At 46.4% G+C, this 27841-nt stretch overlaps 1 protein-coding gene across 2 annotated transcripts; it reads left to right on the plus strand.

The window, feature by feature from the left end:
* The first annotated feature begins 565 nt into the window (after positions 1-565).
* Positions 566-27063, plus strand: TNFAIP2 (TNF alpha induced protein 2). Of its 2 annotated transcripts, none has more exons than XM_068160175.1 (12): positions 566-928; positions 12030-12369; positions 15311-15935; positions 18632-18746; positions 19933-20058; positions 20857-20957; positions 21047-21145; positions 21336-21459; positions 22433-22555; positions 23670-23825; positions 24922-25043; positions 25438-27063. In XM_068160175.1, exons 1-12 carry the CDS (start codon positions 869-871, stop codon positions 25577-25579), a joined length of 2133 nt encoding a protein of 710 aa, XP_068016276.1. In that variant the 5' UTR covers positions 566-868; the 3' UTR covers positions 25580-27063. The 2 variants fall into 2 exon arrangements, with proteins under 2 accessions (XP_068016276.1, XP_068016277.1); XM_068160176.1 differs by lacking the exon at positions 566-928 and adding an exon at positions 6919-7005.
* The last annotated feature ends 778 nt before the right edge of the window (positions 27064-27841 follow it).

The following is a 27841-nucleotide window of genomic DNA, read 5'->3' on the forward strand; positions in this document are numbered from 1 at the left end:
AAAGGGTGATTTAGCCCAGGCTATAAAGCCACTCAGCTGAAGCAGTACCCAGGGATAGCAAACTGGGAACATCCATCTGCCAGGGCTGTCAGGACAAGGGGACCTCGCTTCCAGCACATGATGTCAGCATGTCAGAGACAGATGGGCCCAGCCAGAAACCTCCAATATGGGCCTCTCCTCCAACCTTCATGTCAAGGGGAAGGTGGCAGAGCAACCTCAAAAATACACACCTCACACAAATCTCAGGCAGAGGGTGCCAGAGCAGCCTCAGAGATAGATGCCTCCTCCACCAGAAATATCATGGGGAAGGTGTCATCAACCTCATCTATGGACCACTCCTCAAGCAGAAATTTCAGGGTGGGGATGCAAACCACACTTGCATACAAGCCCTTTCTTTGACAAAGATTTAGGGTGTTCCTGTCAGATTTGAATCTCTGTTCATTCCTCAGACCTACAGGATTTATAATGCCAGTAGTCAAAATCATGAAAGCTCTGTATGCTTAATTCAGTTCAGATGTGGCTGGAGAGGACAAAACTGTCACCATGTGAGGTTTATTCGACTAGTAGCAAAATTCTTAAAAGAGGTTCATGCCTTTGAAGGTACCAAATAAGAGATTTGCTGCAGATTAAGCCTCCAACAGAAACCTTCTTTGACTAGACCTGGGTAAAACCCACATATTTTCACTACTTAGGGAGGAAGAGAAGGGAGCCAGAACTGAGAGAAGGATGAAGTCATGCTGCAGTGGCTGTTGCTGCTGAATGTGATTAATAAAGGTCATTCTGCCTGGCTTTCACATTTGCGTTCAGCAAAGCCTGGGCATATCAACACAAGCACAAGCACAGTCTTTTGCCTGCAGCAACAGGGTCCATGTTGGAAAAGATTTTGCAGAAGGAAGAGAACTTTTTGGATCTGAGAACACCAGTTTGGGTGAGTCCCTCTATACTTAAAAACATTCTATATTGTTTGGCATTAATATATTACTAGAATTAGCCAACTTGATGAATCAGCTCTTTGTCTACTGAAAAACAACCTTCACAAGGAGTTCTTTGCAGAAAAGCATAGTAGGCTTCAAAGATAGCAGAAATCTGTCCCTTGGTGTGCTCCTGTCACCATTTTGCAAGTCAAAGGGTATTGTACTTAAAACCATATAACTTAACACATATCTATGGACAAAGAATTAATATTATCAAGGGTTGTGGGGCACAAATGAAAATTAAATTCAGCCAGAGAAGTGGTTAATTAAATAAGACGAAAAATGAAAGGTTATATCCTGTCATCTTACAGGAAGTGTCTCAGGCTGACTAGAAGCAAGTTCCCGCAGCCTGAAAGGTTTTGGACTTATGTCCCACATCGTACTCACGAGATGAAGCTGGGCCCTAGGACGTCTAGAAGAAGCCCAGTTAGCTGTAACCTAGGAGATTCTTAGCTCATTGAGACTTAATTCCCAGTTCATTAAAAAAAATAATCCTGCATGAGGAAGCAAAACTGCACCCTAGTGATTTTGGGTATTGGCTGGGAGGAGAAGTTCTGAATTCTCCATCTCTGCTCACCACTTCGTATTTATGTGTTTCACATGAAGTAGCCATGACCTGTTGCAGGAACTTCTCCCACAGCTGATAATACTGTGTGACACAATCTACATGGTGAACTCAAATGCCCTCACCTCCCATTTCCCATGCTCTGCTCCTGCTCCTCGCAATTACTTTCTTATGTTCTTATGTCATAAGGCAAATATTTGGATATATCATCGCAGCTTTTCTGAGTCTGGTAGCTGCTGAAGAAAAAGAACTTGTTTCCATTATTTACAGTCACCAAGAATACTGGAGAGGAATCAATCAAGCGGAAGTAACATATTTTGGTGACCACATAATCCAAACAATCCTTTTGTGACCTAAGTGGTCTGAGTTAAAATGCTTGAGTCTAGAGCTGGATCCATCTTTAGATTTTCCACCAGCTGCTTGCCTGAGCTGCTGACCAGAGACAGTGACTTTTGAGCCGGCAAGTTCCTCCACAGCTTACTGAACTGCATATCCATCCATTCAAGGAGACAAGCAAGAGGCCCCGATGACCTAGCTGCCATTGCTCTGGCTTGCAGATCTGAGTTAGTCTTCAGAATTCTAATATTTTAGCCCTTTCACTGACCCTAAACTCCAGAAGTTTGGAGAGAGATGGATAAATATGGCTGGTGTGACCACTTGGTCTTTTACCCCGCATTTTAATGAGGTCCTGAAATTCTCCTGTGTTACCCCTTTATGCACATGCCCCTACTTCTATCAAAATATCCTACAGTGAGCAGAAACAAGAGGTATTTCTGTGCACATGAGTATACAACTACAACCAGCTCAAGGCACAGCAGATGGAGTCCCCATCACATGCTCCTTCATGTGCTTCCCCTAGTACTGCAGAGAAGTCAGTCACCATGGTTGGCAGCCTTCTCCAACCCCCTCCCTGAGGTGCTGCATACCTTGCCCTCCATCCCATGTGGAAAATCTGATGAAAATTACCTGACCCTGCTTTTCCAGTCCAACTGCACACTGAATGTACTGTGATACTGTGAAAGAAGAAAATAAAGCTTCCCTTCAAAATTAATTTCCCTATCACAGAATCACCAAAGTTGGAAGAGACCTCAAAGATCATCAAGTCCAACCTGTCACCACAGACCTCATGACTAAACCATAGCACCAAGTGCCACGTCCAATCCTCTCTTGAACACCTCCAGGGATGGTGACTCCATTACCTCCCTGGGCAGCCCATTCCAATGGCAAACAACTCTCTCAGTGAAGAACTTTCTCCTCACCTTGAGCCTAAACTTCCCTTGGTGCAGCTTGAGACTGTGTCCTCTTGTTCTGGTGCTGGCTGCCTGGGAGAAGAGACCAACCCCCTCCTGGCTACAACCACCCTTCAGGTAGTTGTAGAGATCAATTAGGTCTCCCCTGAGCCTCCTCTTCTCCAGGCTGAACAATCCCAGCTCCCTCAGCCTCTCCTTGTGCTGCTTGTGCTTGAGGCCTCTCATCAGCCTCATTGCCCAACAATATCTCTATCTCTTATCAATACCTCTTGTTTACAGTCTCTTCATTTTCACAGGTAAGACAAATTGTTCATTGTCTAGTGCAAAAGATCCACAACTTTTTTTTTTTTTTTTAATTAGAATTACATCCCTTTTGTAGGCTCCTACCTGGACAAATTTGGGTATTAGGACTGCTAGTGAGATAGTCTTCAATGCTCAGTATGGAAGAGGTGAATGATCCCTTGCAAGCTTGCTTTTCAAATTTAAGGAAGCATCTGCAAAATTAAGTGACAAGTCTCTGAAGTACCTCTTGCTTTTAAGTGTAGGCTGCAGAAAAGAAACATATCCTGTTGTCATGGTTTAACCCCACAAGGAAACTAAGACCCGCTCAAATGCTTGCTCACTTCCCTCCAGTGGGATGGAGGAGAGAACTGGAAGAATAAAAATGAGAAAACTTATGGGTTGAGATAGAGACAATATAATAGGTAAAGCAAAGCCATGCACACAAACAAAAAACAAGGAATTCATTGACTACTTTCCTTAGGGCAGGCAGGTGTTCAGCCATCTCCAGGAAAGCAGGGTTCCATCATGCATGACACTGACTTGGGAGGTCAAACACCATCATTCCAGATGGCCCACTCCCTCTTCCTTCTTCTTCCCCCAGCTTATTATGCTGAGTATAACGTTACGTGTGTGATATGGAATGTCCCTTTGGTCAGTTGGAGTCAGCTATCCCATCTGTGGGGTGGGGTGAGGAGCAGAATAAAGTTTGACCTAGTGTAAGCACTGCTCAGCAATAACAAAAACATCTCTGTGTTATCAACACTCTTTCCAGCACAACTCCAGAACATAGCTACTGTGCCTGGTAGCATACTAGCTGCTGTGAAGAAAATTAACTCTACAGCGGCCCAAACTAGCATACATGCATATTATGGAAGTTAAATACAAAAGAATGGATTTCTCAAACTCTTCTTAGATACCATAACCTATAAACATCAGTGTAATCCTACACAATACATTCTGAGTAGTTAAGAGCACAGAAAATATCCTGTGCAGCACTAGATATGCATCCCGGTATGATTTGGTTAGCCCCTAGCCAGTATTATATAACAAAACACAAGGTGTCTGTCTCAGAAATGAGGCTACACAGACATGCAATGGTGTGTTGATTTATCAGCAGGAAGTCAAAGTGCAGGTTTGGTTTGAGGTCACCCAAAGGATGACATCTAAGACTCATTTACAGGATGCCTCTTCTTCCCCTGTTTGATGGCAGAATTGCCCTGGTCTCACTGAAGTTAACTTACAGTAGCTAAAGACAAGACCCAGCAACAGATTTCACCATGAAAATCTACTTTGGATTCCACATAAATCATTTTGTATAGATGTTTATCCAAGAAAATAACCAAGGATGCCCACAGATTTGCATCTGCTTTTGCTAACACCAGCCATATCTGGTGAGCCCTCCCTTGGGCTCTCCCACATCACTTGTTGCAGGAGTCTCCTGTAAGTCAGGGACTCCTGTGGTAAACTAAGGATGAGGCATTGATCTCCTATAACAGTGGTGCTGCCAAATGCAAAGACTCTCGACATGTTTAAAGAGGGGTTTCAGTGGGTATGAAACACACATCACTGAACCTCTGCCCACTGCAGATTCTCATCAGCCCTGTGTCCCGCAGAGTTCACATAACCGTGAGAAGTACACAAGAACTTCCCTGCAGCCAGAACAGTGTCCTCTGCCTTCAGACAACCACAAATGCTATCTGCCCATCTATGTGCAGAGCTACTCTGTCTGTGTAACCCTCAGCCCACATCAGCCTCATCGGTGCCTCCCACATCCCTTTGCCTCCTCCACCAGAGGATCATTGGGTGCAGCATTGTAATGGGTTGGGGCAAGCCCCCTCCCCACCACAGGGCAGAAACAATGACTCAGACAAACGGATTGCAAAAGTGATGGAAAGTTTAAATAGAGAAACAATTTAAAAACAAACACCAACAAAAACTTTACAGAGAACCACAAGCACCGTGACAAAGAGAGAGATCCCAAAACATGGCCAAGAACATCCCAGCCCCACCTGGGGGTACACCCAAACCCCCCCCAGGGCTCTTTCCTCCTCCCCAACCCAGCCCTGGGCCTGGGCAGGCCCAAGGGAGGCGGCTCATGCCATTTTACCTAGGCTGCAGCTGGGGACGAAAGAGAAAGTGAAGACCCCGCATGGGCATTTTATAGGGGAGCAGGGCATTATGGGATTGGAATACCTGCCTGTGACCACCCCCTGGGCTGGGCCCACCCCTTGGGACCTCCCAGGTGTGGTCTCTGCAGTGGCATCTGGGCCAGCACCCAGCCTAAACCACCACAAGCATCAAACTCACCTCCAGCTACACTGTGCTGACCCCAAACCAGCTGCAACTGCAGAGGGCAAGCTTCGTGTCTCCCCTTCACAGTGCCATTGGAGGATGCAATGAGGCACAGATAAAGTACTGTACCTTCAGACTGACATGGCACCCAGCATTTCTGTCCTGTGAAAATGGCTGGTTTTGACCACTGTTTGTCAAGCACCAAGGGAACCCAAGCCTGGGGCAATTCCAGAGGGGGACCTTCCACCCTGCTCAGCTGCAGGCTGGCCTGACAAGCATCAGTGTTTTCCAGAGACCAGAAATCAGCAGCTTGCCCATTGGGGTGGCCCCTCTGTTTCTGCTTCCTGTTTTGGCAGGCACTGTTGCAGGGGAGGATTTTTACTCTGCTACTGTGGTCTTTCTGGAGAGAGAGTCCCAGAAAGGAAAGTAGCAGCCCTCAGTGGGCAGTTCACCTGCCAAAAGGCAAAGACTGGGGAGAAGCATCCTCCAGCACCAGGCCTTCTTAGCCAGGCACCTCCTTCTAGCATAAACGTTGGCCCCAGCCCACATTTGCTGCTGGGGGATGCCATCATGATGGGTCTGTAGCCCCCCCTGAAAGTTGTGCAGCCACAAGCAGCATCATGGAAACTCACAGTTCACACTCATCTTCAGGTGTCTGGAACTTTTTTAGAAAAAGAATAATATTGCATTAAACCACAGCTATCAGATACAAAACAGAAATCATCCCAGGCACTGGATCCTCCTGTCTGCTCCGTGGCAGCTTCCCAGGAAGGAGAGAGAAGGTAGGCTCTGCAGGACCACAACAGTTTGATTTTCTGCCTGCAGGACAGCTGGTCAGCCCAGGTGTCACCCATGTGTGTACAGATGTTGCTCCACATTGAGACTATCTAAGCAAGTGACAGCATAGCCCTGGCATCCTTCACAGACCATCTGCAGTGTCCCATACCCCACCCCAGACATCTCCTGGCTGTCCTCCAGCCACCCCTTGCTGTGGCTGCATCTGTTTCCCCAATGTAAGAGACTCACCAAGCCTCCACAGCCAGGGACACAGGTGCCTAGTAAAGGAGGGACAGAAATCAGGAAGCAAATGACCCTTCTGTAAGTGGAAGATAATGGGTTCAGAAACTTTTGGGTGGGGAAGGAAGCCTGAGTCTCGCAGTCCTAGGCAAGGACCTAGCCCACTACACTGAAGGTGCACTTCTCTGAGGAAACTACTTCACCCTGGGCACACCGCAGGACCCTGGTACTGCAGCTGTGCTTTGGGAACACACCTTAGCCCTGCCATCCGCCCGCGACACTGCCCTGCACAGGGAGCACAGCTTTGGGAGTCATCTGCTCCATCCTACTCCGCATGAGGCACCATCTAGAAACCCTCGGGGCAGTGAGGCCCCGTCCAACGGTCCTTGAGGCCACAGGGCGCTGGGGCTCAGCTCCCCTGAGGGACCACCCGGGGCAGACGCCACCACTGCCCACGCCATCCATGCCCGCCCACGGGAGGGCATTCTCGGAGAGAGGCGCACCGGACTTTCCCAGACGCCGGGGCTCCGCCTCCTGGCTCTTTATAGCCCGGCCGCCCAGGAGCTCCCCATCTGTCACACGCCGCCGCCGCCGCCCCTCGAGCCCGCCCGGGACCCGCCGCCGAGTAAGTGCTCCGTGCTGCCTGTCCGTGCTGCGAGCTCGGGACTTTCCCCTTCCCCGCAGGGCCGCTGTATGTCCCGCTTCTCCGCTCCTCCGCTCCTCCTGCTCTTCTGCCTGCCTCCCGGCTCACTCGTTGCAAGGCTAAGCGAGCGCGACGGCTATCGCTGTGTCTGAACGAGGGGAGCAGTGAGTGGAAGGTGCTAAAGGATGGATTCCTGGGCAGAGCAGCAGACTTCAGCCTCACCTTGTAATTACCAGAACAGAGACTGAATCTAACTGCTGCGGGAAGGACAGCAGCTCCAGGCACTTCCCAGGGCTAGGGACCGCAAGACTACGTGTCTGACAATTGCATTGTAACAGCCGAGTCCAATTTCTGTTGCTCATCTCAGATTTCAGGGCATGAACACGGGCTGTGAGCAGGAGTCACACCTCTACCCCCCAACCCCTTCCCCAAAATCCAGAGGCTGATCTTGGGCACCAAAGTATCCTACGCCCAGATCAGGCACTAAGATCCAGTTTCCCAATGACACTTCCCACCTCCTCCTCTGTCTCTGTTCAGAAGGAAGTGGTTTTCTCACAGATCACAGGAAAATAATTGGATTATGATTCACTTAGCCTAACTGCACTGGGAAACCATTATTTTAATGCCTGGATCCTGTGTGGAGTCAGGCGGCCTCTGTACCAGGGTCACTGTACCAACCTGGCACATTTCTGCATTGCCATTTTTGCTATTCTGTGACTATTTGTTTTTCCTGGTCAGGGAAGTCTCACTGCCCCTAGACCTGCCTTCTCCCAGAGCACCAAAGTGCCTGTCAAAATTCCCTTCTGTCCTTGGACACCTACCCTACATCCACCACCTCAGCACCTCAGGCACAAATTGGAGGCTTTAACCTCAGGGACAGGTGTTTAAAGTAGGATTTCTTCTTGAGGCTGCTGTGCAGTAAGGAGGAGACTTTCTCTGAGTATATGGCTAATTTAGAAGCTGTGGTCCCTCACCATCACACCTAAATTCAGAGCAGAAAACCTGAAGATACAGTCCTCAAGAGCTTTCAAAAACCTCCCCCATGAAGGAACTTCAGGACTTGCCAATTCTAGTAGCTTTGTCTTTTGCTGTTTGCAAAATTCTCACTAACAACAAGAGATGCCGGCTAACAGGACTGTTTTCAGTTGTGCTGCAGTAATTTAGGGGAAGCGGAATAGGAGTAGTTAGTAAATCTCTCTGGCATGCCATGAACAATCCCTTGCAGCATGAAAGCTCTTTCCTTTAAGGATGGAAAGGAGAAAACAGGAAGCTACTGTGCCCAGAGCCCAGGCTTTGTCCTTCTGTTCCATGGCTCTGCTCCAGGTGTTTCCTTTGTCCTTACTGCCCACTCCAGAAAAGCTCCAAGCTCCAGCTCAGGGGTGCGCATGCCATACAAAAAACTCACTGAATCCCTCGCCAGCCACCACTGTCCTAATGGTACAGGGCCTCTGTATAGGGTAGCAGAGGATGCTCTGCAAGCCATGCTGCTCTTCTGGTTGGAAACAAGACGCTAGCTGACCATGTCAAAAATATTTAGAACTGAATACTCCTCTGGCACAAACTATAGTGCCACATAATAATGATGATAGCAGTAAATTAGTAACAGTGATGAGTTGGGTTCTAGCTCAGATTTTGACCTTAAATCATTGCATTTTCCTTTACTTGAATTTGAGCTCTATGCCTGGGGAATGATTCAGCATTTCCCAAAGTACTTAACTGCTACAATAATTAGAAGCCTGATGGAGCTTTAGCAGGCTTTCATTTGTGAGTAGAACATGAGCATACAGGAGCAGCCCATGCCCATCTGAGCCAGAGTTGAGGACCAGTCCTGGTATAGCATTTCCTGCCCATGGCCACCAGCCATAACAAGTGACAACTCCTTTTATCTTAGGGTTTCTTGTTCAAATACTGGTTTACTGTAAACTCCTGGAGATACAAACGTCTGCAAAACAGCAGCAACAAACTGATAAACACTAGGCAAGCATTCAAGCTGGCCAAATGTGAGTGAGCATGGTAGCTACTGCCTTGGCAGCCTTACTCACATGCTCAACTCCTTTGGTGTTTATTAGTTCAAGATGGAAAAAGCACACCTTGAAATGCCCATATTGTCAACAGTTGTCATGCTGCTGGTGTGCAGCCCCTGGGCGAAAACATTGGAGCTGATTTTATCTTTCTTCTAATTCACCTGTGGGATATTTTTAGGCAAGTCTGGGGACACACTGCAGATGTTAGCTTTGTTCACTCTCCCAGGGGACCGCAGGGGCTCACTCAAGTTGCAGTCCCTGACAGCACATGCCCAGTTGCTTACTTCACTCCAGGGCATCACCAAGCCCTATGCCTGGCCCTTTCAGAGCATTAGTAGGACAAAGTTCTGCCAGAGATGAAAAACTACACTTTTAACCGGCCTCATCACTCCCTTATGGACTGTTTTGATACCTGATGCTGTTCTGATGGTTTTTAAAGATACATGACATTGATTTTAATATTGAAGAAGAAGTAAAACCATTTTGAAATTCACCTTTCTGATCATCATTCATCAAAATGAAAGATTCTGAAAGTCACTTTGGCCATAGGAAAGGGAGAGGTACTTTGTTTAGAAATAGGTTTTTAAAAGGGAACAAGAGCGAGATGAAAGGTCTCGGCTGAGTCTGTGCTTGAACAAACCGGAAAGAAGAGATTTGGCAGAATGAATCTAAACACAGCATCATATTAGGAAATGCTGGATAGGAAAATATCCCTGCAAAAAATTAGGAAAGTCCCAAACACTTTCAGAGAATCTCTGTTACTATGACTTCTTTTGTTTGTTTGTTTTGTAATGGAAATGTAGCAAAAAGAAACTCTTTTTCACTCTATTTAGGATTCTAGTGAAGTATCCTGACCAAAGTAGCCAGAGTAACTAGAAGTTTTCCTCCCTCCCCAGTAAGTGCACTTGAAGAAGAGGAAGGGGCACAGCTTCAGCCATGGCTCATTGCTGCCTGGCAGCTCTGGTCCCCCATGCAAGCCCTGGGGCATGAGGGCTCTGCTGAACAGTGACCCAAGGCAGCAACCTGGCACCTCTGACAGCCACCTTCGTCCATGGCAACACCTTAAGCTCAGCTTTGCACTTTGCCCTGTGTCACAGACCACCAATGCAGCTAAGAGCCAGCCAGATCATGCACACACCCCTCCCTTTCTCTCCCTCCTGAATGAGTTTTCCTCCTCATTGTGTTTTAAAAGCAATAGCTTTACTAATCCTGCACATGATCCAGCAGCCAAAGCAAGGAGAAAGAAAGTAATGCCAGGCTCTAACTACTCTCTATACCATCTAGCTGCTACCACTAGCTTCAAAGCCCTGGGAGTCAGCAGGAGGAATCACAATTAAAACAAAGCTTCTGTCTTCCAACCAGTTTGCCCAGAAATAACTATCACAGCTTTGTATCAGCATGATACATATCAACAGTATAAATGTAACAGGGGTATTTGAAGATCTCCACATTGTGGCCTTATACCTGAAGCAAAATTCTTCCTTTATTTAAGGCCTGATCCCTCTGCCCTTACACACTACAAGTAAGATTTTTTTTTCATGCAAATGTTGATAGAACAAGAATTGGAAACCATGAGTCATTTTGTTTATTTACAACAGTTATTAATTCATACAGTTATTATAATTATATATAGTTATGCAATTAAATCCATAGCAATCTACTAAATGATACTTTGTACATAAATAATTCTAAATGTGACTTTCTAAAGAAGATATGTTTCAATACCACATTTCTGTTGTTAATTATTTGTAGTGCAGGAGTGTTAATGGTGGAGCTGGGCTCTGGCAGGATAATATCTGTTCAAACAAGGCTAAACCACCCTGATCCTTGTGCCCTGTCACTATTTCCTCCTCAGACAGGTGAGATCAGCCTGGAAATGTGGCAGCACTGGCCACCAGCATCAGTTTCATTCAGCAGCTCTGGGGAAAATCTAGTTTGGTTAGACCCTGCTATCAGCACTTTCCTCCCTCCACCACCCCATTTCACTCATATTTCTTCCTGCACAAGTCATGACGTACACTACAGCCCCACATTTCAACCCTCCCCAAGTCACACTACAGTTGTAACAAGCTGCACTGAGCTCACCTTGTCTTGGGATGCCATAGTCAGCCTGGGACCATTTTAAAAATGAGATTACATAGATTGAGTGGGTTTGGAGGGTCTGAATGCATCCCCAAGCCATTGCAGGAATGCAGGCATCACAGAGAGCAACCAAACCCATTATTCTAACTGGGATTTTTGGGACTAAATGGATAAGACTCATGATGCTCATATCAGGAGATACTACTCTTCTTCCCACACTCCCATCCTTTCAACCAGGTTTTTACATCTGGTATTTCTGAACTCTCAGCTACCTTCTCTGGTAGGTGTCCTCAATAAAGCTAAGAATTTTACTCCTGACTTAAATGGGGACACAGTTAAACCACCAGGACTTTTGTTTAGCAAAGACAGATGTAATCATGACTTGGCAGACTCATCTCATTTTCATTCTGTACTTGCGAACTCAGTGTGCAGTAAGCTACATGGATGCTTCCACAGATTTGCAACCAGATGAGCAGAGATCAGCAAAAATCAGGCCCTGAGGAAGGTGTTTCATGGATGCTTTGAATAGGGCACAGGACTGTTGTCTCATCAAACCATGTCATTCATGTGCAGCACCAGTGCTCACATATGTACTTCCACAACATCCCATGGAAAAGCTTCCAGACAAGCTTGAGGTGTCATATCAGGCCATCTGAATCACTCTCAAAATCACCCATCAATTTTCTCTAAGTTATTTATTAAGGCAGAGAGCTGCTTCCATACTCTCAGGTACCTGAAGTGATGTTGCTCAGGATCTCTTCTACAAAGCTGTGCTTATACCAGATATGTGCAGTGTGCCTCACACTGCCCACACAGGGACAATTAATTTCAATTTTTGTTTGCCATGGCAGTTTTTATGCAAACTGTTATAACCTGAGCATTCTTTTCTGAAATTTACAGGCTAGAAGGAAAATGATGAAAATGCTGCCTTTTTTCCAAAGTGGTCCTATTGGAATACGCAGTGGATCAGAGGGTTGCATTGGTTCAAACACGCAGCTTGAAAACCCTTCAACATCAGTAGCTGCCTGTCCTGAACCTTCTGGAGACGAGATCTGGTCCAGGGACAAGGAGAAGATGAGTGAAAGGCCAGAGGCATCCTGCAGGCCTTCACGTGCATCTTCCATCACAAGCAATGGGAGCTGCATCTCGGCTGGGGACAGCCCTGAAAAAGGGAAGAAAGGCATAAAGGGAATCCTCACAAGTGCACTTAAGAAAATGAAAAAGAACAAGCCTCCCAGTGGTAAGTGCTCTTCTGTCCTCCTTGTACCACCTCATAGGCCATAGTTACCTCTAGAGGAGCAGTATAGGGTGGAAAATTGTCCCCTTGAGAAACAAGGGCCCTGTTTGATTGAAGTGACTTGGCCAAGGAGCCCAGGGAAGGATGGGAAGAGGAGGACATGACCCCATGTCCTAGTTGCCTGGTACCAACCACACACTCCTTGACAATGTGCCATTGCAGCTTTTCTGTCTAAAACAAAACCTACTTCTACCTCTTGTAGGGGCACAGAGATCTGTGGGTGGGTGAGGAACCAAGGAATCCCTCTCTGCTCTGTTGCTCCATGAAACCACCACCCTATGAAATCTATTTCCCCCCTAGAGACAGCAGTGAGCAGCACTCATGGGTCCCTCCCAGGAACATATGAATGTACAGGTCCTACAGTTGCAGGCACCTTGCAGGGTGCTTAGAGATACAGAATCATAGAATCAATAAGGTTGGAAAAGACCTCAGAGATCATCAAGTCCAACCTATCACCCAAAACCTCATGACTGACTAAACCATGGCATCAAGTGCCACGTCCAATCCTCTCTTGAACACCTCCAGGGATGGTGACTCCACCGCCTCCCTAGGCAGCACATTCCAATGGCAAACGACTCTCTCAGTGAAGAACTTTCTCCTCACCTTGAGCCTAAACTTCCCCTGGTGCAGCTTGAGACTGTGTGCTCTTGCTCTGGTGATGGTTGCCCAAGAGAAGAGGCAAACCCCCTCCTGGCTACAACCCCCTTTCAGGTAGTTGTAGAGAGCTATAAGGTCTCCCCTGAGCCTCCTCTTCTCCAGGCTAAACAATCCCAGCTCTCTCAGCCTCTCCTCGTAGCGCTTGTGCTCAAGCCTCTCACCAGCCTCATTGCCCTTCTCTGGACACATTCAAGTGTCTCAATATCCTTCTTAAATTGAGGGGCCCAGAACTGGACCCAGTACTCAAGGTATGGCCTAACCAAAGCAGAGTACAGGGGCACAATGACTTCCCTGCTCCTGCTGGCCACACTATTCCTGATACAGGCCAGGATGCCATTGGCCTTCTTGGCCACCTGGGCACACTGCTGGCTCATGTTCAGCTGGCTGTCAACCACTACCCCCAGGTCCCTTTCTGCCTGGCCTCTCTCCAGCCGCTTCAGCCCCAGCCTGTAGCTCTGCATGGGGTTGTTGCGACCAAAGTGCAGCACCCAGCACTTGGACTTGTTGAATGCCATCATGTTGGACTCTGCCCATCTGTCCAGCCTGTCAAGGTCCCTCTGCAGAGCCCTTCTACCCCCTAACAGATCAACACCTGCTCCCAACTTGGTGTTGTCTGCGAACTTACTAATGGTGGAGTCAATCCCCTCATCTAGATCATCAATAACGATGTTGAATAGGATTGGGCCCAGCACTGATCCTTGGGGAACACCACTAGTGACTGTCCACCAGTCAGAATATAGAAAGTACCTGCTCAAAGAAACCCAGAACCAGAGACAAAAGTGTCCTTTGGCACTTCGAAGGCTCACTTGCTACCTCTCATTACCTGGTTCATAAATGTAGCAAGCTGCATCTTAAAATAAGTTCATTTTCAAGTCCTGCCTCCTTGTCTGGGGGGCTCTTACAAAATCTCACTGGTTTAGTATAAACTATCTCATTTCCAGGCAGCCCCTTATCTGGCTAGTTGGCATCTCTCTCTCCATGTGTCACATTTTCCCAAACTGGTGAGTTTCCTTTTTGACCTGGAATTTCCTTGGCTAAATTAACTCAGTCTACTGAAAACAAGTCCTTCCTGCCTTTGTTCCTACTGCTTCATTGCCCCATCGTCAATGTGTTTTCTTTTTAATAAAACAGCCAGAACTTCTGAAAACATCCAGATGAGATACCACCAATTCCTGGTACAATATGCTGCTATTTTCCTATCTCAGCTGGGTAGTTCTCACTAGGCCATATCTGGGATCATACCTGACATTTTCACCATCGTGTCACCGTAATCTTTGCCAATTCTCCAGACATCTCACTTCCTTCTCCATCTCAAGCTGATTCCCATTCAACTTGCAGAAGAAAACCCTATTTGTTGCTAAGTAACCTTTGTTCTACTGAATTTGATTCTTAGAGTTTGTGCTATTATATTTCAGCCCTATTTTGAATTTACCATTCAAGTTATTCCATTGTTCCTTTATCATGCACCAAGCCCTGAGTTTCGATGTCTCTGAGCTTTGTGTAATCACCAGATTAGTACTCCCAGCTTTTGTGCCACAGTCTCTATGAAGAATATGAAGCAAGATGAGTTTCATGAATAATGAAAACTTTCTCCACCCAGGGTTTTCCATACAAACCTTACACACCTAACAAAAGTTTTCTGGGGACATCCCTTCTAAAGCTTAACTAACAATTTCCCAGATTGCCCCATATTAAGTAACTATCTGTATTTCAGATAATATAGGTCATGCCTATTTATCTTACTTGATAAATGTCTCCTCCAAAAAAATGTCACAGGTCAGACTGTGCCAACCTATTTCTGGAAAACCCATGTGGTATTTCCTCTAGCACTTCTCATTTAGCTACATCTTTCCATCTGCATTTTTCCTAAAGCCATGCTTCTGACCTGAGGTCATAGGAGAAGTGAGATAATAAATAAATGGAACTTCACAGATGTAAATTTTGGAAAAAAATTATAGGTAGTTCATGAAGAGCTGCTCCATATGGAACACACTGGGAAGGGTATTCAAATTTCCATTGCCCCAGTCAGAGGCAAGCTAGAAATAATCTTATCTCTAAATATGTAGAAATATTTCCTGTATGGTGAAGATTCCTAAGATCTAGTGTTATAGAAATGTAGATATTATTTTTTTGCAAAACAAAAAGTAGTGCAGAGACATTATTTTTTATAAAACAGACATTTAAATCTTCACTATTGGTTAAAGAAAGGCTGTTCTTTTTTCATCAGTCAAACAAGTCATGGGTGTCCTTGAAGAGCAAAAGCTTTGTGATGCTGTTCAGCTTCTGATTGTCCTGGAGAAGAGCCTGTCTAGCAAAAGTGAGGAGGGATTAAACACCAGCCAGCAAGACATCGAGTCCGTCCATGAAGTTCTGAAGCACAAAGTCTTCAGCATCCTGAAAGACTCCATACAGCTCGTGAAAACAAACCCAGAACTGCTACAGCAGGCAATAGAGGCACTAAAGGAGCAGGAGAAAGAAGATCAGAACTACACATCAGAGAATCCAACTGACCCAAACCAATTTAGACCTAGAAAATGGAAAGAGATTTGGGTGGCTACAGTAAAGGAGACAGTAGAGTCTCGAATGAAAGACACGAGCCATACTCCTAGAACTGAGAACCTCTCTACAGTTGGCCAGAACCTCCTGCACATGGGAAAGACAATGAAAGAAGATTTGACAGTAGTTGCAAAGTACATTAAACAGCTTTATCCTCCTGAGTTTAAGGTGTTCAGCACGTATGCTGAACTGTACCACAATTATTTTGCTTCTCAAGCAAAGAAAAATGCTGAGTCTTATCTGGAAGACAAGGATATTTACCTTCTCCTCTCATGGGTACACAATATTTATCCAAAGTAAGTGAGGCTTTTACACATTTATTCCTGCTGATCAACACAGGTTCCCTGGCTGCTTGATTTATGAATTGGCATCACTGTGATGCAGTCTGGCACCTGGCTAGGTTTTGGTGTCACTGGCATTGTGCTGATGGACACTAGCTAACCAGGACAGCCAGAAGGGGTGCACTCAAGGCCGCTAGTCTGCCAAGAGCTAACCCAACCATTCAGGCTTCTAGACAGCAGATATGCATGCAGATGTTTTGGGCTTCATTTGTGGGGTCAGTTAGACATGTTCATTGCCTTGATCTCTATTCCAATTGCAGACTTGAATTTATTCTTGGAAAATTCATACATTTCTGCCATCTGGACCAGAGGGCAACCAATAAATAGAACAACCTGCATGCAGTTATCCTGGGCATGGAGGATGTTGCTTAGGTGTTACCCACAGGCTACACTTTCATGGCATTTACAGTATCACAGTATCACAGTATAACTAAGGTTGGAAGAGACCTCGAGGATCATCGAGTCCAACCTATCAACACAGACCCCATGACTAGACCATGGCACCAAGTCCAATCTCCTCTTGAACACCTCCAGGGATGGTGACTCAACCACCTCCCTGGGCAGCCCATTCCAATGACGAACAACTCGCTCGGTGAAGAACTTTCTCCTCACCTCGAGTCTAAACCTCCCCTGGCGCAGCTTGAGACTGTGTCCCCTTGTTCTGGTGCTGGTTGCCTGGAAGAAGAGACCAACCCCTTCCTGGCTACAACCACCTTTCAGGTAGTTGTAGAGGGCAATGAGGTCTCCCCTGAGCCTCCTCCTCTCCAGGCTAAACAATCCCAGCTCCCTCAGCCTCTCCTCATAGGGCTTGTGTTCAAGGCCTCTCACCAGCCTTGTTGCCCTTCTCTGGACACACTCAAGTGTTTCGATGTCCCTCTTAAACTGAGGGGCCCAGAACTGGACACAGTACTCAAGGTGTGGCCTAACCAAAGCAGAGTACAGGGGCACAATGACTTGCCTGCTCCTGCTGGCCACATAATTCCTAATGCAGGCCAGGATGCCATTGGCCTTCTTGGCCACCTGGGCACACTGCTGGCTCATATTCAGGTGGCTGTCGATCAGCACCCCCAGGTCCCTCTCTGTTTGGGAGCTCTCCAGCCACTCCGACCCCAGCCTATAGCTCTGCATGGGATTGCCGTAGCCAAAGTGCAGCATTCAGCACTTGGACTTGTTGAAAGCCATCCCGTTGGTCTCTGCCCATCTGTCCAGTCGGTCGAGGTCCCTCTGCAGAGCCTTTCTACCCTCTAACTGACTAACATCTGCTCCTAACTTGGTGTCATCTGCAAACTTGCTGATGACTGACTCTACCCCCTCATCCAGATCATCAATGAAGATGTTAAAGAGGATGGGGCCCAGCACTGATCCCTGGGGGACGCCACTGGTGACTGGCCTCCAGCTGGATGTGGCACCATTCACCACCAGAAATTTAGAAGTTAAAAGGGTGTAAAAGAGTAAAAAAAAGTAAAAGAAGTTAAAAGGGTATATCCCTGTGAGAGGATGTCATCAGCCATAGGTCACCCTTCATCTTCACAAGCTCTGTATGTTATAGAACTGAAAATATTCCTTATTGTGACTTATAGTACTCCATGTAGCATAGAGAATTGAGGGATCCCATTCCTTAGGTGAAAACCGGTAAATACACCAGCAGTGCTTCCTCTGCTGTTGTAAGGCAATTCAACCTTCACCTCCACTTTTTCCTTCTCATGTTTCATTGATGGAGTATAATTAGTCAGTGTTGATCCTGGAAGTTTTCCAGAGCCAGTGCTGACTCTAGGTCAAGATATGCAGGCCTGAACCAGCAAGTGTTTGGAAATCAGTAGCTGCAAGGAGCTGGGCTCAGCCAGATCAGTGCAACCTGGTGCTGGGGATGGTGTTGGCCAGGGGCAGTGTCTGCTTTGTGGGGTGTTGCCAGAGGCCACCTCCAGGTGACTGCTGAGGTACCACCTCTCTCCATGGTAGGCAACAGAGGGAGCAAGAAAGAGGATGAGGATGGCTGCACAACAGCCTGACTCCAGCTTCCAGTGTCATATCAGAAACAGCCTATGTGCAGAAAGTACAGTGGTGTACCCATGTGGATCTGGGTGATGTGCAGATGCATGACTCAGGTGATGTTCAGGGTTATTCTCTGCAGCTCCAGAAGGAGAAGCTGCTTCCAAATCAGTCTCCACACAACTGCTGGCCTGAGCTTCCCACGGCTGGCAGGTCGCTTTCCTTGAAGCTGGTCAGGAGCACCCAGCTCAGCCAGAATATGGTAGGGACATGACAGCAGGGTATGAATTGCTCCCTCCACTTCCAACTAGCCACAAAACACCAGTTTTCAACTGATCACCTCTTTCTATTGATGGACAAGGTTTGTGTCCTCAGGCTAGACCCTCCTTCTTCAGGTCTCCCATCCCCACTAGAAGGCAATGTTCAGTGCTTAGGAGATTGGCAGAACATGACTCTCTTCCCTGGAATTGCTTGTGGTTCCACCCTCATAGGTCTCACCCCTGGCACAGTCTCCTCAAAGTCCTTCCTGGACTAAGGACAATTTACATTTCCCTCTGTTTTTTCACTGATAGCCTCAAAAAGTGTTAATGATTTGCATCAACAGCTGTCTTGAATTACACTGTCCTTGGAAAAAATGTGATTGTTTGGCTTTTTCATTCCAGAGATATGAGAAAAGATCATGTTTTAGCGGAGGAGTTGGAAAAAGTTAAGCTTGGAAGCCTTTTGCCATCAAGTCTGAGCAAAGACCTTGAAAAGAAATACCTTGACAGTGAAGAGGTGAGAATCTCTTCAATCCCTGAACTCCTCAGAGGAGCTATCACTTGTCCTGTGTACACTTTTCTGTCCTGTGAGCCACACATCCTTCCATAGAGAAGCAATAGCAAGAATGCTTCTATTTCTTTTTTGGGGCCAGATTGGCTTTGTGCTTAACGGGAATTGCAGAGCAAAGTTCTGCTTAGCTCTGGGAGCCATCAGAAAACAACTGCTCTCTCCTCACAAACCTTGTGGTAGGAAGTTGAGGAAAAATCCAACTACAAATCTTCATGGGTAACTTTTCAGTCATCTGTTATAACCCCAGAGGAATTTATGCTCTCTCTCACAGATCATTGATTCAGAATTACTTCTGGTCCCTTCAGTGGTGCCAGATCTTGGGTGAGCACAAAAAATAGAGGTCTGACCTTTAAAAATCTGTTTCTTTGACAGAGAATTGCCTGGTGTGCAGAAAATAATTACTCTGAGTTTTGGATCACTCTTGCTTTAGTGGAAACAAGAAGCAACTTTTATAGTACTCCTATAGCTTAGTGCTTTTGGCATTGGGGGCTGAAATTCCTGGAAAATGAGAAGACAGCTTCCTGGTTTAGCTGGAGCCCATGCTGGTTTGCACATGGGAGATGTAGGTGTCAGGTCTGCACAGACAAGGCACTTGGAGGTCAGAAATACATGACAGCCACCACACAGGCCATTTCCAAAACCTCCTTGCACAGTGTGCATGGGAAAGGTCAAAGCAGAAAGAACCCACGAACAGCCCATTTCACTTTCCAGCACTCAGAAGTGCTTATGGAAAAGGATTGCAAAACCAGGCCCAGAAGATAGTGTGACACACAGGCAGTGCATGTCTGGGGGAATTTGGGCACATGTTGCTGCCTGCAGCCTGCAACCTGTCCACCACTCCCCTTCTCTGCCCTCCAGATCACCATTGGTGCAGCAGGGTGGAAGACAGGGACATAGATCTTGATCTTCATTTCTGCCCTGAAATATTAACTTGCTGTTGCTTGGGTGGATATAGTAAGAGTGTTGTCCTTGCTGCTGTGAAGCAATGCATTGTAACAAAAAGCCTTTATTTCTCAGTCAGAGTGAAGGAAAATGAGCCAGACAAATGGTGGGTGGACAAGTAAAACCCGCATAAGACAGCAGGTACTGCATCCACTTAGTGATAAATGCTGTTGTTTTTCCTTCCCTAAAGGCTACTATCAAAAATTCACTGACCAAATGTTTAGATAAAGAAATCCAAAGATGGAAAGAAGACCAAGAACCAGAGAAACTAAATGGCCATTTTCAGAGTGAACTACTAGCAATATTTGTCATCCAGGTAATACAATAACTGATTGCATCCTCCATGTATTTAGGATTTGAAACCAACTATAGTTAATGCAGGAAAGCAAAATGCTGTGTCACTTGTGTAGGGTGGTCGTGGAGGTGGGTGGTACAGGGGAGCCCAAACCCATGGTCTGGCACACTCCTGGTCTACCATGTGCTGGTAACAAGCATATCTACAAGCAAAATGAGCAGGAAAGCTGCCTTCATTTCTCCCTCTGCAGTCTCTTCTGCACCCCGAGCCAATGCCAAGTCATCAGGCCCTGGGCAATGTAACAGCAGAGAGACAGACAGGTTCAGCTGATCGAGGAAGCAGCATGGTGCTATTGCCCTGCCTTGCTCCCAGGGAGACTCTCATGGGCAGAGCTGCTTTGAGTGCTCACACCCTTTCCCCAGGCTCCACACCTTCCCTTCTCTGGCTGTACAGGGTTAATGGAGTTTATTTTTTTAAGAGATGGTTTCATCTATTGAGGGGTTTGGGCTTGAATTGTTTCTTTAATGCAATTACTGTAACACTTAGCAAAAAAACCCCAAAAAAGTACACACGTGTCACTTTCCCTACTCTCTCAGTCTATAGATTTTCTTTAATGCTTCTTATTCACCTCTTTCCTCATGTGAAAAAGGAGTTCCAAATTAGCTTGAACCCACCAAATAAGTATAATTGTTCTTCATGGTCCCTGGCCTGACCACAGGCAGGTATGGAGGAGGGCTGGGTGCAGGTACTGCAGTTAAGGATCTGTACCGTTTTTGGAGCAGGCAGCATTAAAACTGAACTTGTTTGCTTGTTTGTTAGAGTATCTACAGTGGACAGACACGAGCCAAGGACATCAGTGCCTCGGTGGGTGAGGAGCTGTCACGTCGGCTGTGGAAGGAGCTGCCTGCCTTCCTGAAAAGGTGTAGTAAGATGGCATTGGGCAGCAGGGCTGGCAGAGCTGCCTGAGACACACATTCATCCCCTTCTCCTCTTCCCATCTCCTTTTCAGCTACAAGGATGCTTTTGAAGACTTTAAGGAGAAGAGCAAGAAGCACAGATACTACAAGCCTACACTGATTGCAAATATTAACAACTGCTGGAATTTTAGGTAAGGGTCCAAAAGAAATGGCTTTCCTCCTTCTTCTGCAGGCAACTGATAATAGCATGATAGAGGGGAGGTACTCCAAAATACTTCCACAGCAAGGTCCATCTGCCTGCAGAGGAAGATTTGAAGACCTCTGAATTTCTTTCTCTCTAATTCGAGGACACATCATTCTGACTTTGGTATTTCCTTGCAGAGACTATGCAGAGAAAAACATGTCAGAAAAGGACAACAATAAAGCCATTATCCTCAGCACTCTAGGTGACATCGAAAGCAGTGTCTTTGATGTGCTACTGCAACAGCTGTTTGTCCAGCTGAAGGTACTGGATCTACACTCTACACTCCTGCCCAGTGCCAGGGCTCGGAATGTTCTCCCATTGATTGCCCAAACCTCTGATTCAAGAGCAGCAAAGTTCAGAAGGGCTCCGGGCCAGGTCACCTCTCAACATTGGTTCTAATTTGTACTGCTGCCAGAATACTCACTCATCTCTCCTTGAGCTGGTCCCTCAAGCCTGCAGGCAAAATGGGAGCAGCTACATAAGCATGACTGTGCAGGGAATATAGAATGTGCTGATCACATCTTAGACAAGTGCTGCAGGGAATGAGTCTCAACCTGCCAGCGCCAGTGTTTACACTCCAGACTGTAAGAAGCAATCACAAATGACACCAGCTGCAATTAAGCAACTTTTGGCTTCCTTGTAAAGGTGGCCTGGAAGGCACTTTTGGTTTCTCTTTTTTTTTTTTTTTTTAACATATAACATGCAAAATCATGGTAGAGGGGAAAGTGTAGGAGTCAGGACTGCTCAGACACAATCTCTCCTGCTTCCTCTGCAGGGCCTTTGGGAAGGCATGGCAGAGCAGGGGTGCTTTTTTTATTTTCATATTTATTTACTGTGTCCAAGAAAAATTGTGGTTGAAAAGTCTCAGAATGATTCATTTTCCCTAATGGTTCCATAGATCTCTAATCCAAGATAGTGTGGACAAAACATTTAAAATGTGGAAATTAATAATTAATAATAATAATAATAATAATAATAATAATAATAATAATGAAAAACAACACACACAAAACCCCATCTTCAACATGACCTTTTCAGGCCCATCACAAGCAATCAAGAAGGGAAGACAAACCTAATACAGCCCCTTCTTCCCCTACAAGTCATCATCACATATCCCTGCACAGGACTGTATGCAGTGATGTTGCCATGCAGGATACTGTACAGATAAAAATGCTAACTATACATGTGCATTGAATTTGTTTTGAGGCAACTGAGCAGGTTTTCTTTTTTGCAGCCAATTTATAAGAAGTTTACAGAAAATAAGTGGGACTCCAGCAATGAAGTTATGAATGAGATCATTAAAACCACCAGCAAACATATTTCAGACTTCCGGACCTTAAAGGACCCTTTCTATCATGTAAGTCAAAGAGAAATATGGGAGGGATTCTGGGATGCCTCGTGTGTTCTCAGACTGTGATCCTCTGTGACTAGAGTTGCCTTGACCTGCACTAAGCTGACAAGCTGGACTGGCATTGGAGAGCCCTCTCAGGCAGGATTTCCATCAGCATGTAGTTTAGCTAGATTAGCCATATAAATATTATTCTTCTCCAGCAGAAGCAGACTCCTGTAACTCTGCTGCAGTGTTTTCAGAGAACACCACCCCTGCTGTAGAGAAAGCGCTCTAGGGATCACCTAAATATAGCTTTATTTAACTATGGGGTTGGTTTAGCAGCTTTGAAACATGGATGCAATTGCACAGTTCTGTCTCATGGCTCCTTTGATTGCCCCAAGGACTGGAAGAGGTGCATGCAACTGGGACAAATCCCAGAACACTGAGCCACAAGCACATCTTCATTGGTACTGCAGTATGTATAAAACATCACCACAGAAAAATAAAATAGTATCATTCAGGGTTGGAAGGGACCACAAGGATCATCTAGTTCCAACCCACCTGCCATGGGCAGAGACACCCCACACTACATCAGGCTGGCCAGAGCCTCATCCAGCCTGGTCTTAAACACCTCCAGGGACAGGGCCTCAACCACCTCCCTGGACAACCCATTCCAGGGCTTCACCACTCTCACGGTGAAGAACCTCCTCCTCATCTTTGATTTCCTGCCTCCAATCCTCCAATCTTTTGATTTCCTGCCTTTGTCTTTTTAGTAGCTGAAATAAAATGATGATGTTTTGTCTATTGGAGAGAGGAACAGGAGGAGCAGCATGAATTCCTGTTTCTCTGGAGCACCGTTACTTTTCTGACACACGAAGAGCTTTTCTGTGCTTTAAACTCTTCCCAGAAGGAAACTGCATTTGGAAATTCCCACACTTCATTAGTTTGAGTTTCTCGGCACCAGGGATGTCGTGTAACCAGTGCCTGGAGCATGGCAACCAGTGCCATTCCTGATGTGTCAGCAGCAGCAGGCATTTCATGGGGCAGTGCTCAACATGTTTTTGTTCCCACTTTCCCCCCCCAGTATTTTCTCTTCCCAAAAAAAAGATAGACAAATTATCCCCCCTCTCCTTCCCAACAGGCTATCATTGAGAAGATCCATGCTCGTTTGGTTAAAGAGTACATTGTGAGGCTGCTGAAGAGGAAAGTCAGCCTGAAAAGTCCAGCACAACAGCAAACCCTGGCTCAACACATCTCCAAGAATGCTGCTGACCTGGAAGCCTTCTGTACCAGCAATGTACGTGAGTGCTCACTGCATGAACAACAGCGCAGGGCACAGGCACACTGGAAAACAGGAAAATAGATTTTTTTCAGGGCCTCTCATTAACCTTTCCAAGTCAGCTTAATTTCCTGGAAAGCAGGGCCTGAGGCAGAAAGATGGTCTCAAGTGCCTGCAGGCAGGAAGACTCCCCTGCCACAAGCCTGACCCTCTTCTGGATGTCCTGTAGGCAATAGCTTCCTCTTGAAGATTTATATTATTAGAGCCAGAAAATTTAGCTAAACACTGCATTGCTGTGGTTTCAGTACAGCCTGCATGGAGTCTGGGTTTTGACTCTTCCCCTTTGCCCTTGATTTCCTCTGCTGTTTTTAGATCAGGCAGGAGCTGGAACACGCATGAGGGTTTTCTTCACCAGAGACTTGCTTTCTTTGCATGGCTGAAACACCCTTCCCCATCCTCTGAGATCACTTCCCTCCTTTCACACTTCTAAATCTGGCTGCAAAAGAGCTAAGATAAATCATGTCCTCCACCACTCCCTGCATATTTGACTGGAGAAGAAACAAGCCTGAGCATCACTTGGCATGGGTGGGAGATCAGCCAGCTTATGTCTTGGGATATCCAATGGTCAGAAAACAGGTCAGGTCAAGTGAGTAGGGAGAGGAGTTTGGCAGTGCTGGAGATGCTAAAGGTTGAGTGCATTGCTGGGAGAGAGCAGCATGCAGCAGTGCCTTACCTGGCCCGTCAGTCCTTGTACACACGCTGGGAAGCTTAGAAACTCAAGGAAAGGAAAACATGGTAAGGGTTAGAGCAGAGGGAGTCTGTGGAGGTGGATGCAGAAACCTCAGTCTTACGGGAAACCTTACACCACTTGTGTAAGAGGATTAGAAACCATCACAAGACTAACCCAGTTTCTCCAAAGGCTGGTCCAGGCTAGAAGTATCAATGAAAACAATGAGGCACTTCAAATTGCTGCCATATCCTTCCCCTCCTTCCCCACCATCAGGAAACAGCTGCAGGAGTTAGCTCAACTGCATCCCCTGTGAAGCAGAGCTGCTGAGCTGGTTAGGGGTTTGCACCTCCACGATGCCCTGCTGACCACTTTCTCTTCTAGCAGGGGTCTCAAGCCACGTGGCTGAATTCAGCACTCCCCAAACTGGCTGAAATAATCCGACTTCAGGATTTAGGTGCTATCAAAATTGAAGTTGCAACATTCGCCACAATATACCCGGATATCCGGTAAGAGACACTGAAACAGATTTGCAAATGCTCACATGGAATTTTAACTGAGCCAGAAAACAGTCAAATATGGGTATAGGTGAGGTTCATACAACCTGAGTATATAAACATGGGTGGGGAGCTTCCTGCCAGGCTGTGGCAAACCCTGGGCTGTTAGACAACAACTAATTAAAAAAACCTACTTATATATTCCAAATTCCATTACATTTTTCTCCTTTGCCTTGGAGTTTCTCTACCCCAAACTTCCTGGGACAGTGCTGGGGCCTGTGTAGCACTGCCAGATGCTGAGGTGGCATCTGGCAGAGACCTCAGTGCTCACTGTGGTTTGGGGTCTGCATCCTGGAGCATGGGAGATCTGTCAGAGGGGATAACATCTGCCCATTTCTCTTCACAGCAAAAGGCACCTCGAAGCGTTCCTGCACATCAAGGCCAATTTGTCACGCAGTGAACTGAAAAGCATCCTGGGCTACTTGGCAGACAGCACAGCATCTGCAATGCCTGAGGCTCCACTCTTCTCCAGCATACACATGTCCTAGGCCAAGGCATTGCCTGGCACCTGCTTGTGTTGGACTGTTGTCTAAGCTGAGTTGGAGACTGTCCCCTGAAGCACAGTGCATACTGCTGCCTTTTCCAGTGGAAGGTACTCTGCCCTAATCTGGTGCTCAGCACCTCTGGGTAACACTCTTCTGTGAAGGGCTGGGAGGAAGGTGAACCTGCAGTAGGAGTAGTGCCCATAAGGTCCAGAGCTGCTACTCAGACCAGTCATGGACTCCATCCATGTCCTCCATAGTGCCATCACATTCTCTGCCTGGACACTGCCATGGTGCTCTGACCTCCTTCTACCTCACAGGATGCCATGAAGGCCACATTACTGATTCCTCAACTGGCCCAGACTGAGCAGGTACCTCCTGTGTAATATTTTGTCTTCTAAGGAAATGGAGGGAAACAAAAACTGACGCCAAAATTTAGAGATGTTGGATAAGTCTCATGTGAGCATGCTTGCACCCAAACTGCTTTCATCTGAGCCAGCAGTGGTGGCTATGTTAGGCTGATTGGAGAGGCACCGAGTTTTTAGGTCAGGAGGAAACACAGCTCCAACCATGGCAGGACTCCTGTTGTCCTGCTTCACCGCAGCCCCATCCCCCAGACCTTAAGTTTGGAGTTGCCCCAGCTGCACAGAGTCACAGAAAGGTAGGGGGTGGAATGGACCTCTGGAGATCATCTGCTGTGCCCCATGCAGCAGCATTGACATGGGGCATTGGGTTTTCTGAACTGGCCATGGAGAGCCCTAGCTGGCCCTGCAGCAGAAGCCCAGTCAACACAGCATATGCTTCCTTCATCTCTGTGAGGTGGGGATGCTCAACCTCTCTGGCAGCAGCCAGCCACTCTGCAGTGACCTCATTCAGTGCATCTGCACCAGAGTGGTAACCTGCTAACAGAAGGTTAGGAGAAGCTGCCTGTTGCAATGGATCATGTGGGCTAAGCCCCAGCATCTAGTAAAGCACTTTGGATATTACTTAAGCACTTCTTGTAAAGGAGAGGACTTTTCTAGACCCTGTTAATAACATGGGCTTTGAATGGGTGCTGGAACTGGTCTCAAACAGCATTAAAATATATTGAGCACCCTGTACATGTCACCGTTTCTTTGCTCACTCTTTCTCCTCTTGCTGTGAGGTGTGGTTATGATGTGAAAACAACAAATGCATCTGTTGTTAAACTGTTTTGTTTTTACAGCTTAATTTTGGGGGAAGCAAGTCACTTGCCCAAACAACAATGTGTTTAGTTGAAGATCTTGCCCTTCTGTTTTTCTCTGTTTCAGCTTTTGTACCAGTCTGTAGAAAGTTGGTCTGGAAGGAAGATGCATAATGACTGTGCAAAACATGCAGCACATTTATATGCATAGGCAGTATACCATTGGTGTATTTTTGCATCCAATTTTATTTTTTCTCAGTTAGAGATATTCATTTGCAATGTTTATATTTAAACAGTATTCAAATATGCTAAAAAAATGACTCATTCATTCTGTCTCTGGCTGTTGTTTACTGCGTTACCACATGTAGTCCTACGTACTCCTTCAAAGGGCCAATTTCCACTCTTCCCAGCCTGCTCTGGTGATTGCCACCCACTGGTTTGAGGTAGGAGAGGCCTTTGTGGAATATGGAATACAGATAAGCTGAAAAAGCAGAGACACCCTCGGTTTGTGCTGTATATGGGTCTCATATCCTGGTTTTCTTTGCTGCGTGGAGCAAGGACTGCTGTGCACAGCGTATTTATGGTATCTGGTATAACAAGGTCCAAGATGCCAGCCTCTAAGCACTGCTTCAATCTCAATGTTGAATATTTTTTTTAAAAATACATATTTAACATACATCTCACCCTTTACATCTCACCTGTTATGCCCCTTTTTCCACTTCTGTTGTCTCCTCCTGTTCATAAAAATCTTCATCACACACATCCCACAAGAATTTGGCCCCAGCTGGCCCTGTGGCTCCTTTTAACTTCCTGCTATTAAACCTGTGGCTTTGCTGCTGTCCGCAGTACCATGGACGCAGGAGTCCTCTGCCAACAAGTAATGTTACAAAATTGCACCCCAGGTGCTTTGTCTTCGACCTGCCTGTGGGTAGTGCAAACCTCCCTTTCCTTCCATAAGCACACTCATGCTCCCACAAAAGTTCAGATGCATCATTTAAAAGCTTATTACCCATTATTTAAACATTCAGCCCAGTTAAAATTTAAAGCCAAATGCCAAAATGACTTCTGACAGTGCTGAGCACTCATGACAACCATCGCCTGTTGTG

Source organism: Melanerpes formicivorus, unplaced genomic scaffold (genome assembly GCF_026170545.1).
Source record: "Melanerpes formicivorus ecotype bairdi unplaced genomic scaffold, bMelFor1.0.p_v2 SCAF_48, whole genome shotgun sequence".
Classification (NCBI taxonomy): Eukaryota; Metazoa; Chordata; class Aves; order Piciformes; family Picidae; genus Melanerpes; species Melanerpes formicivorus.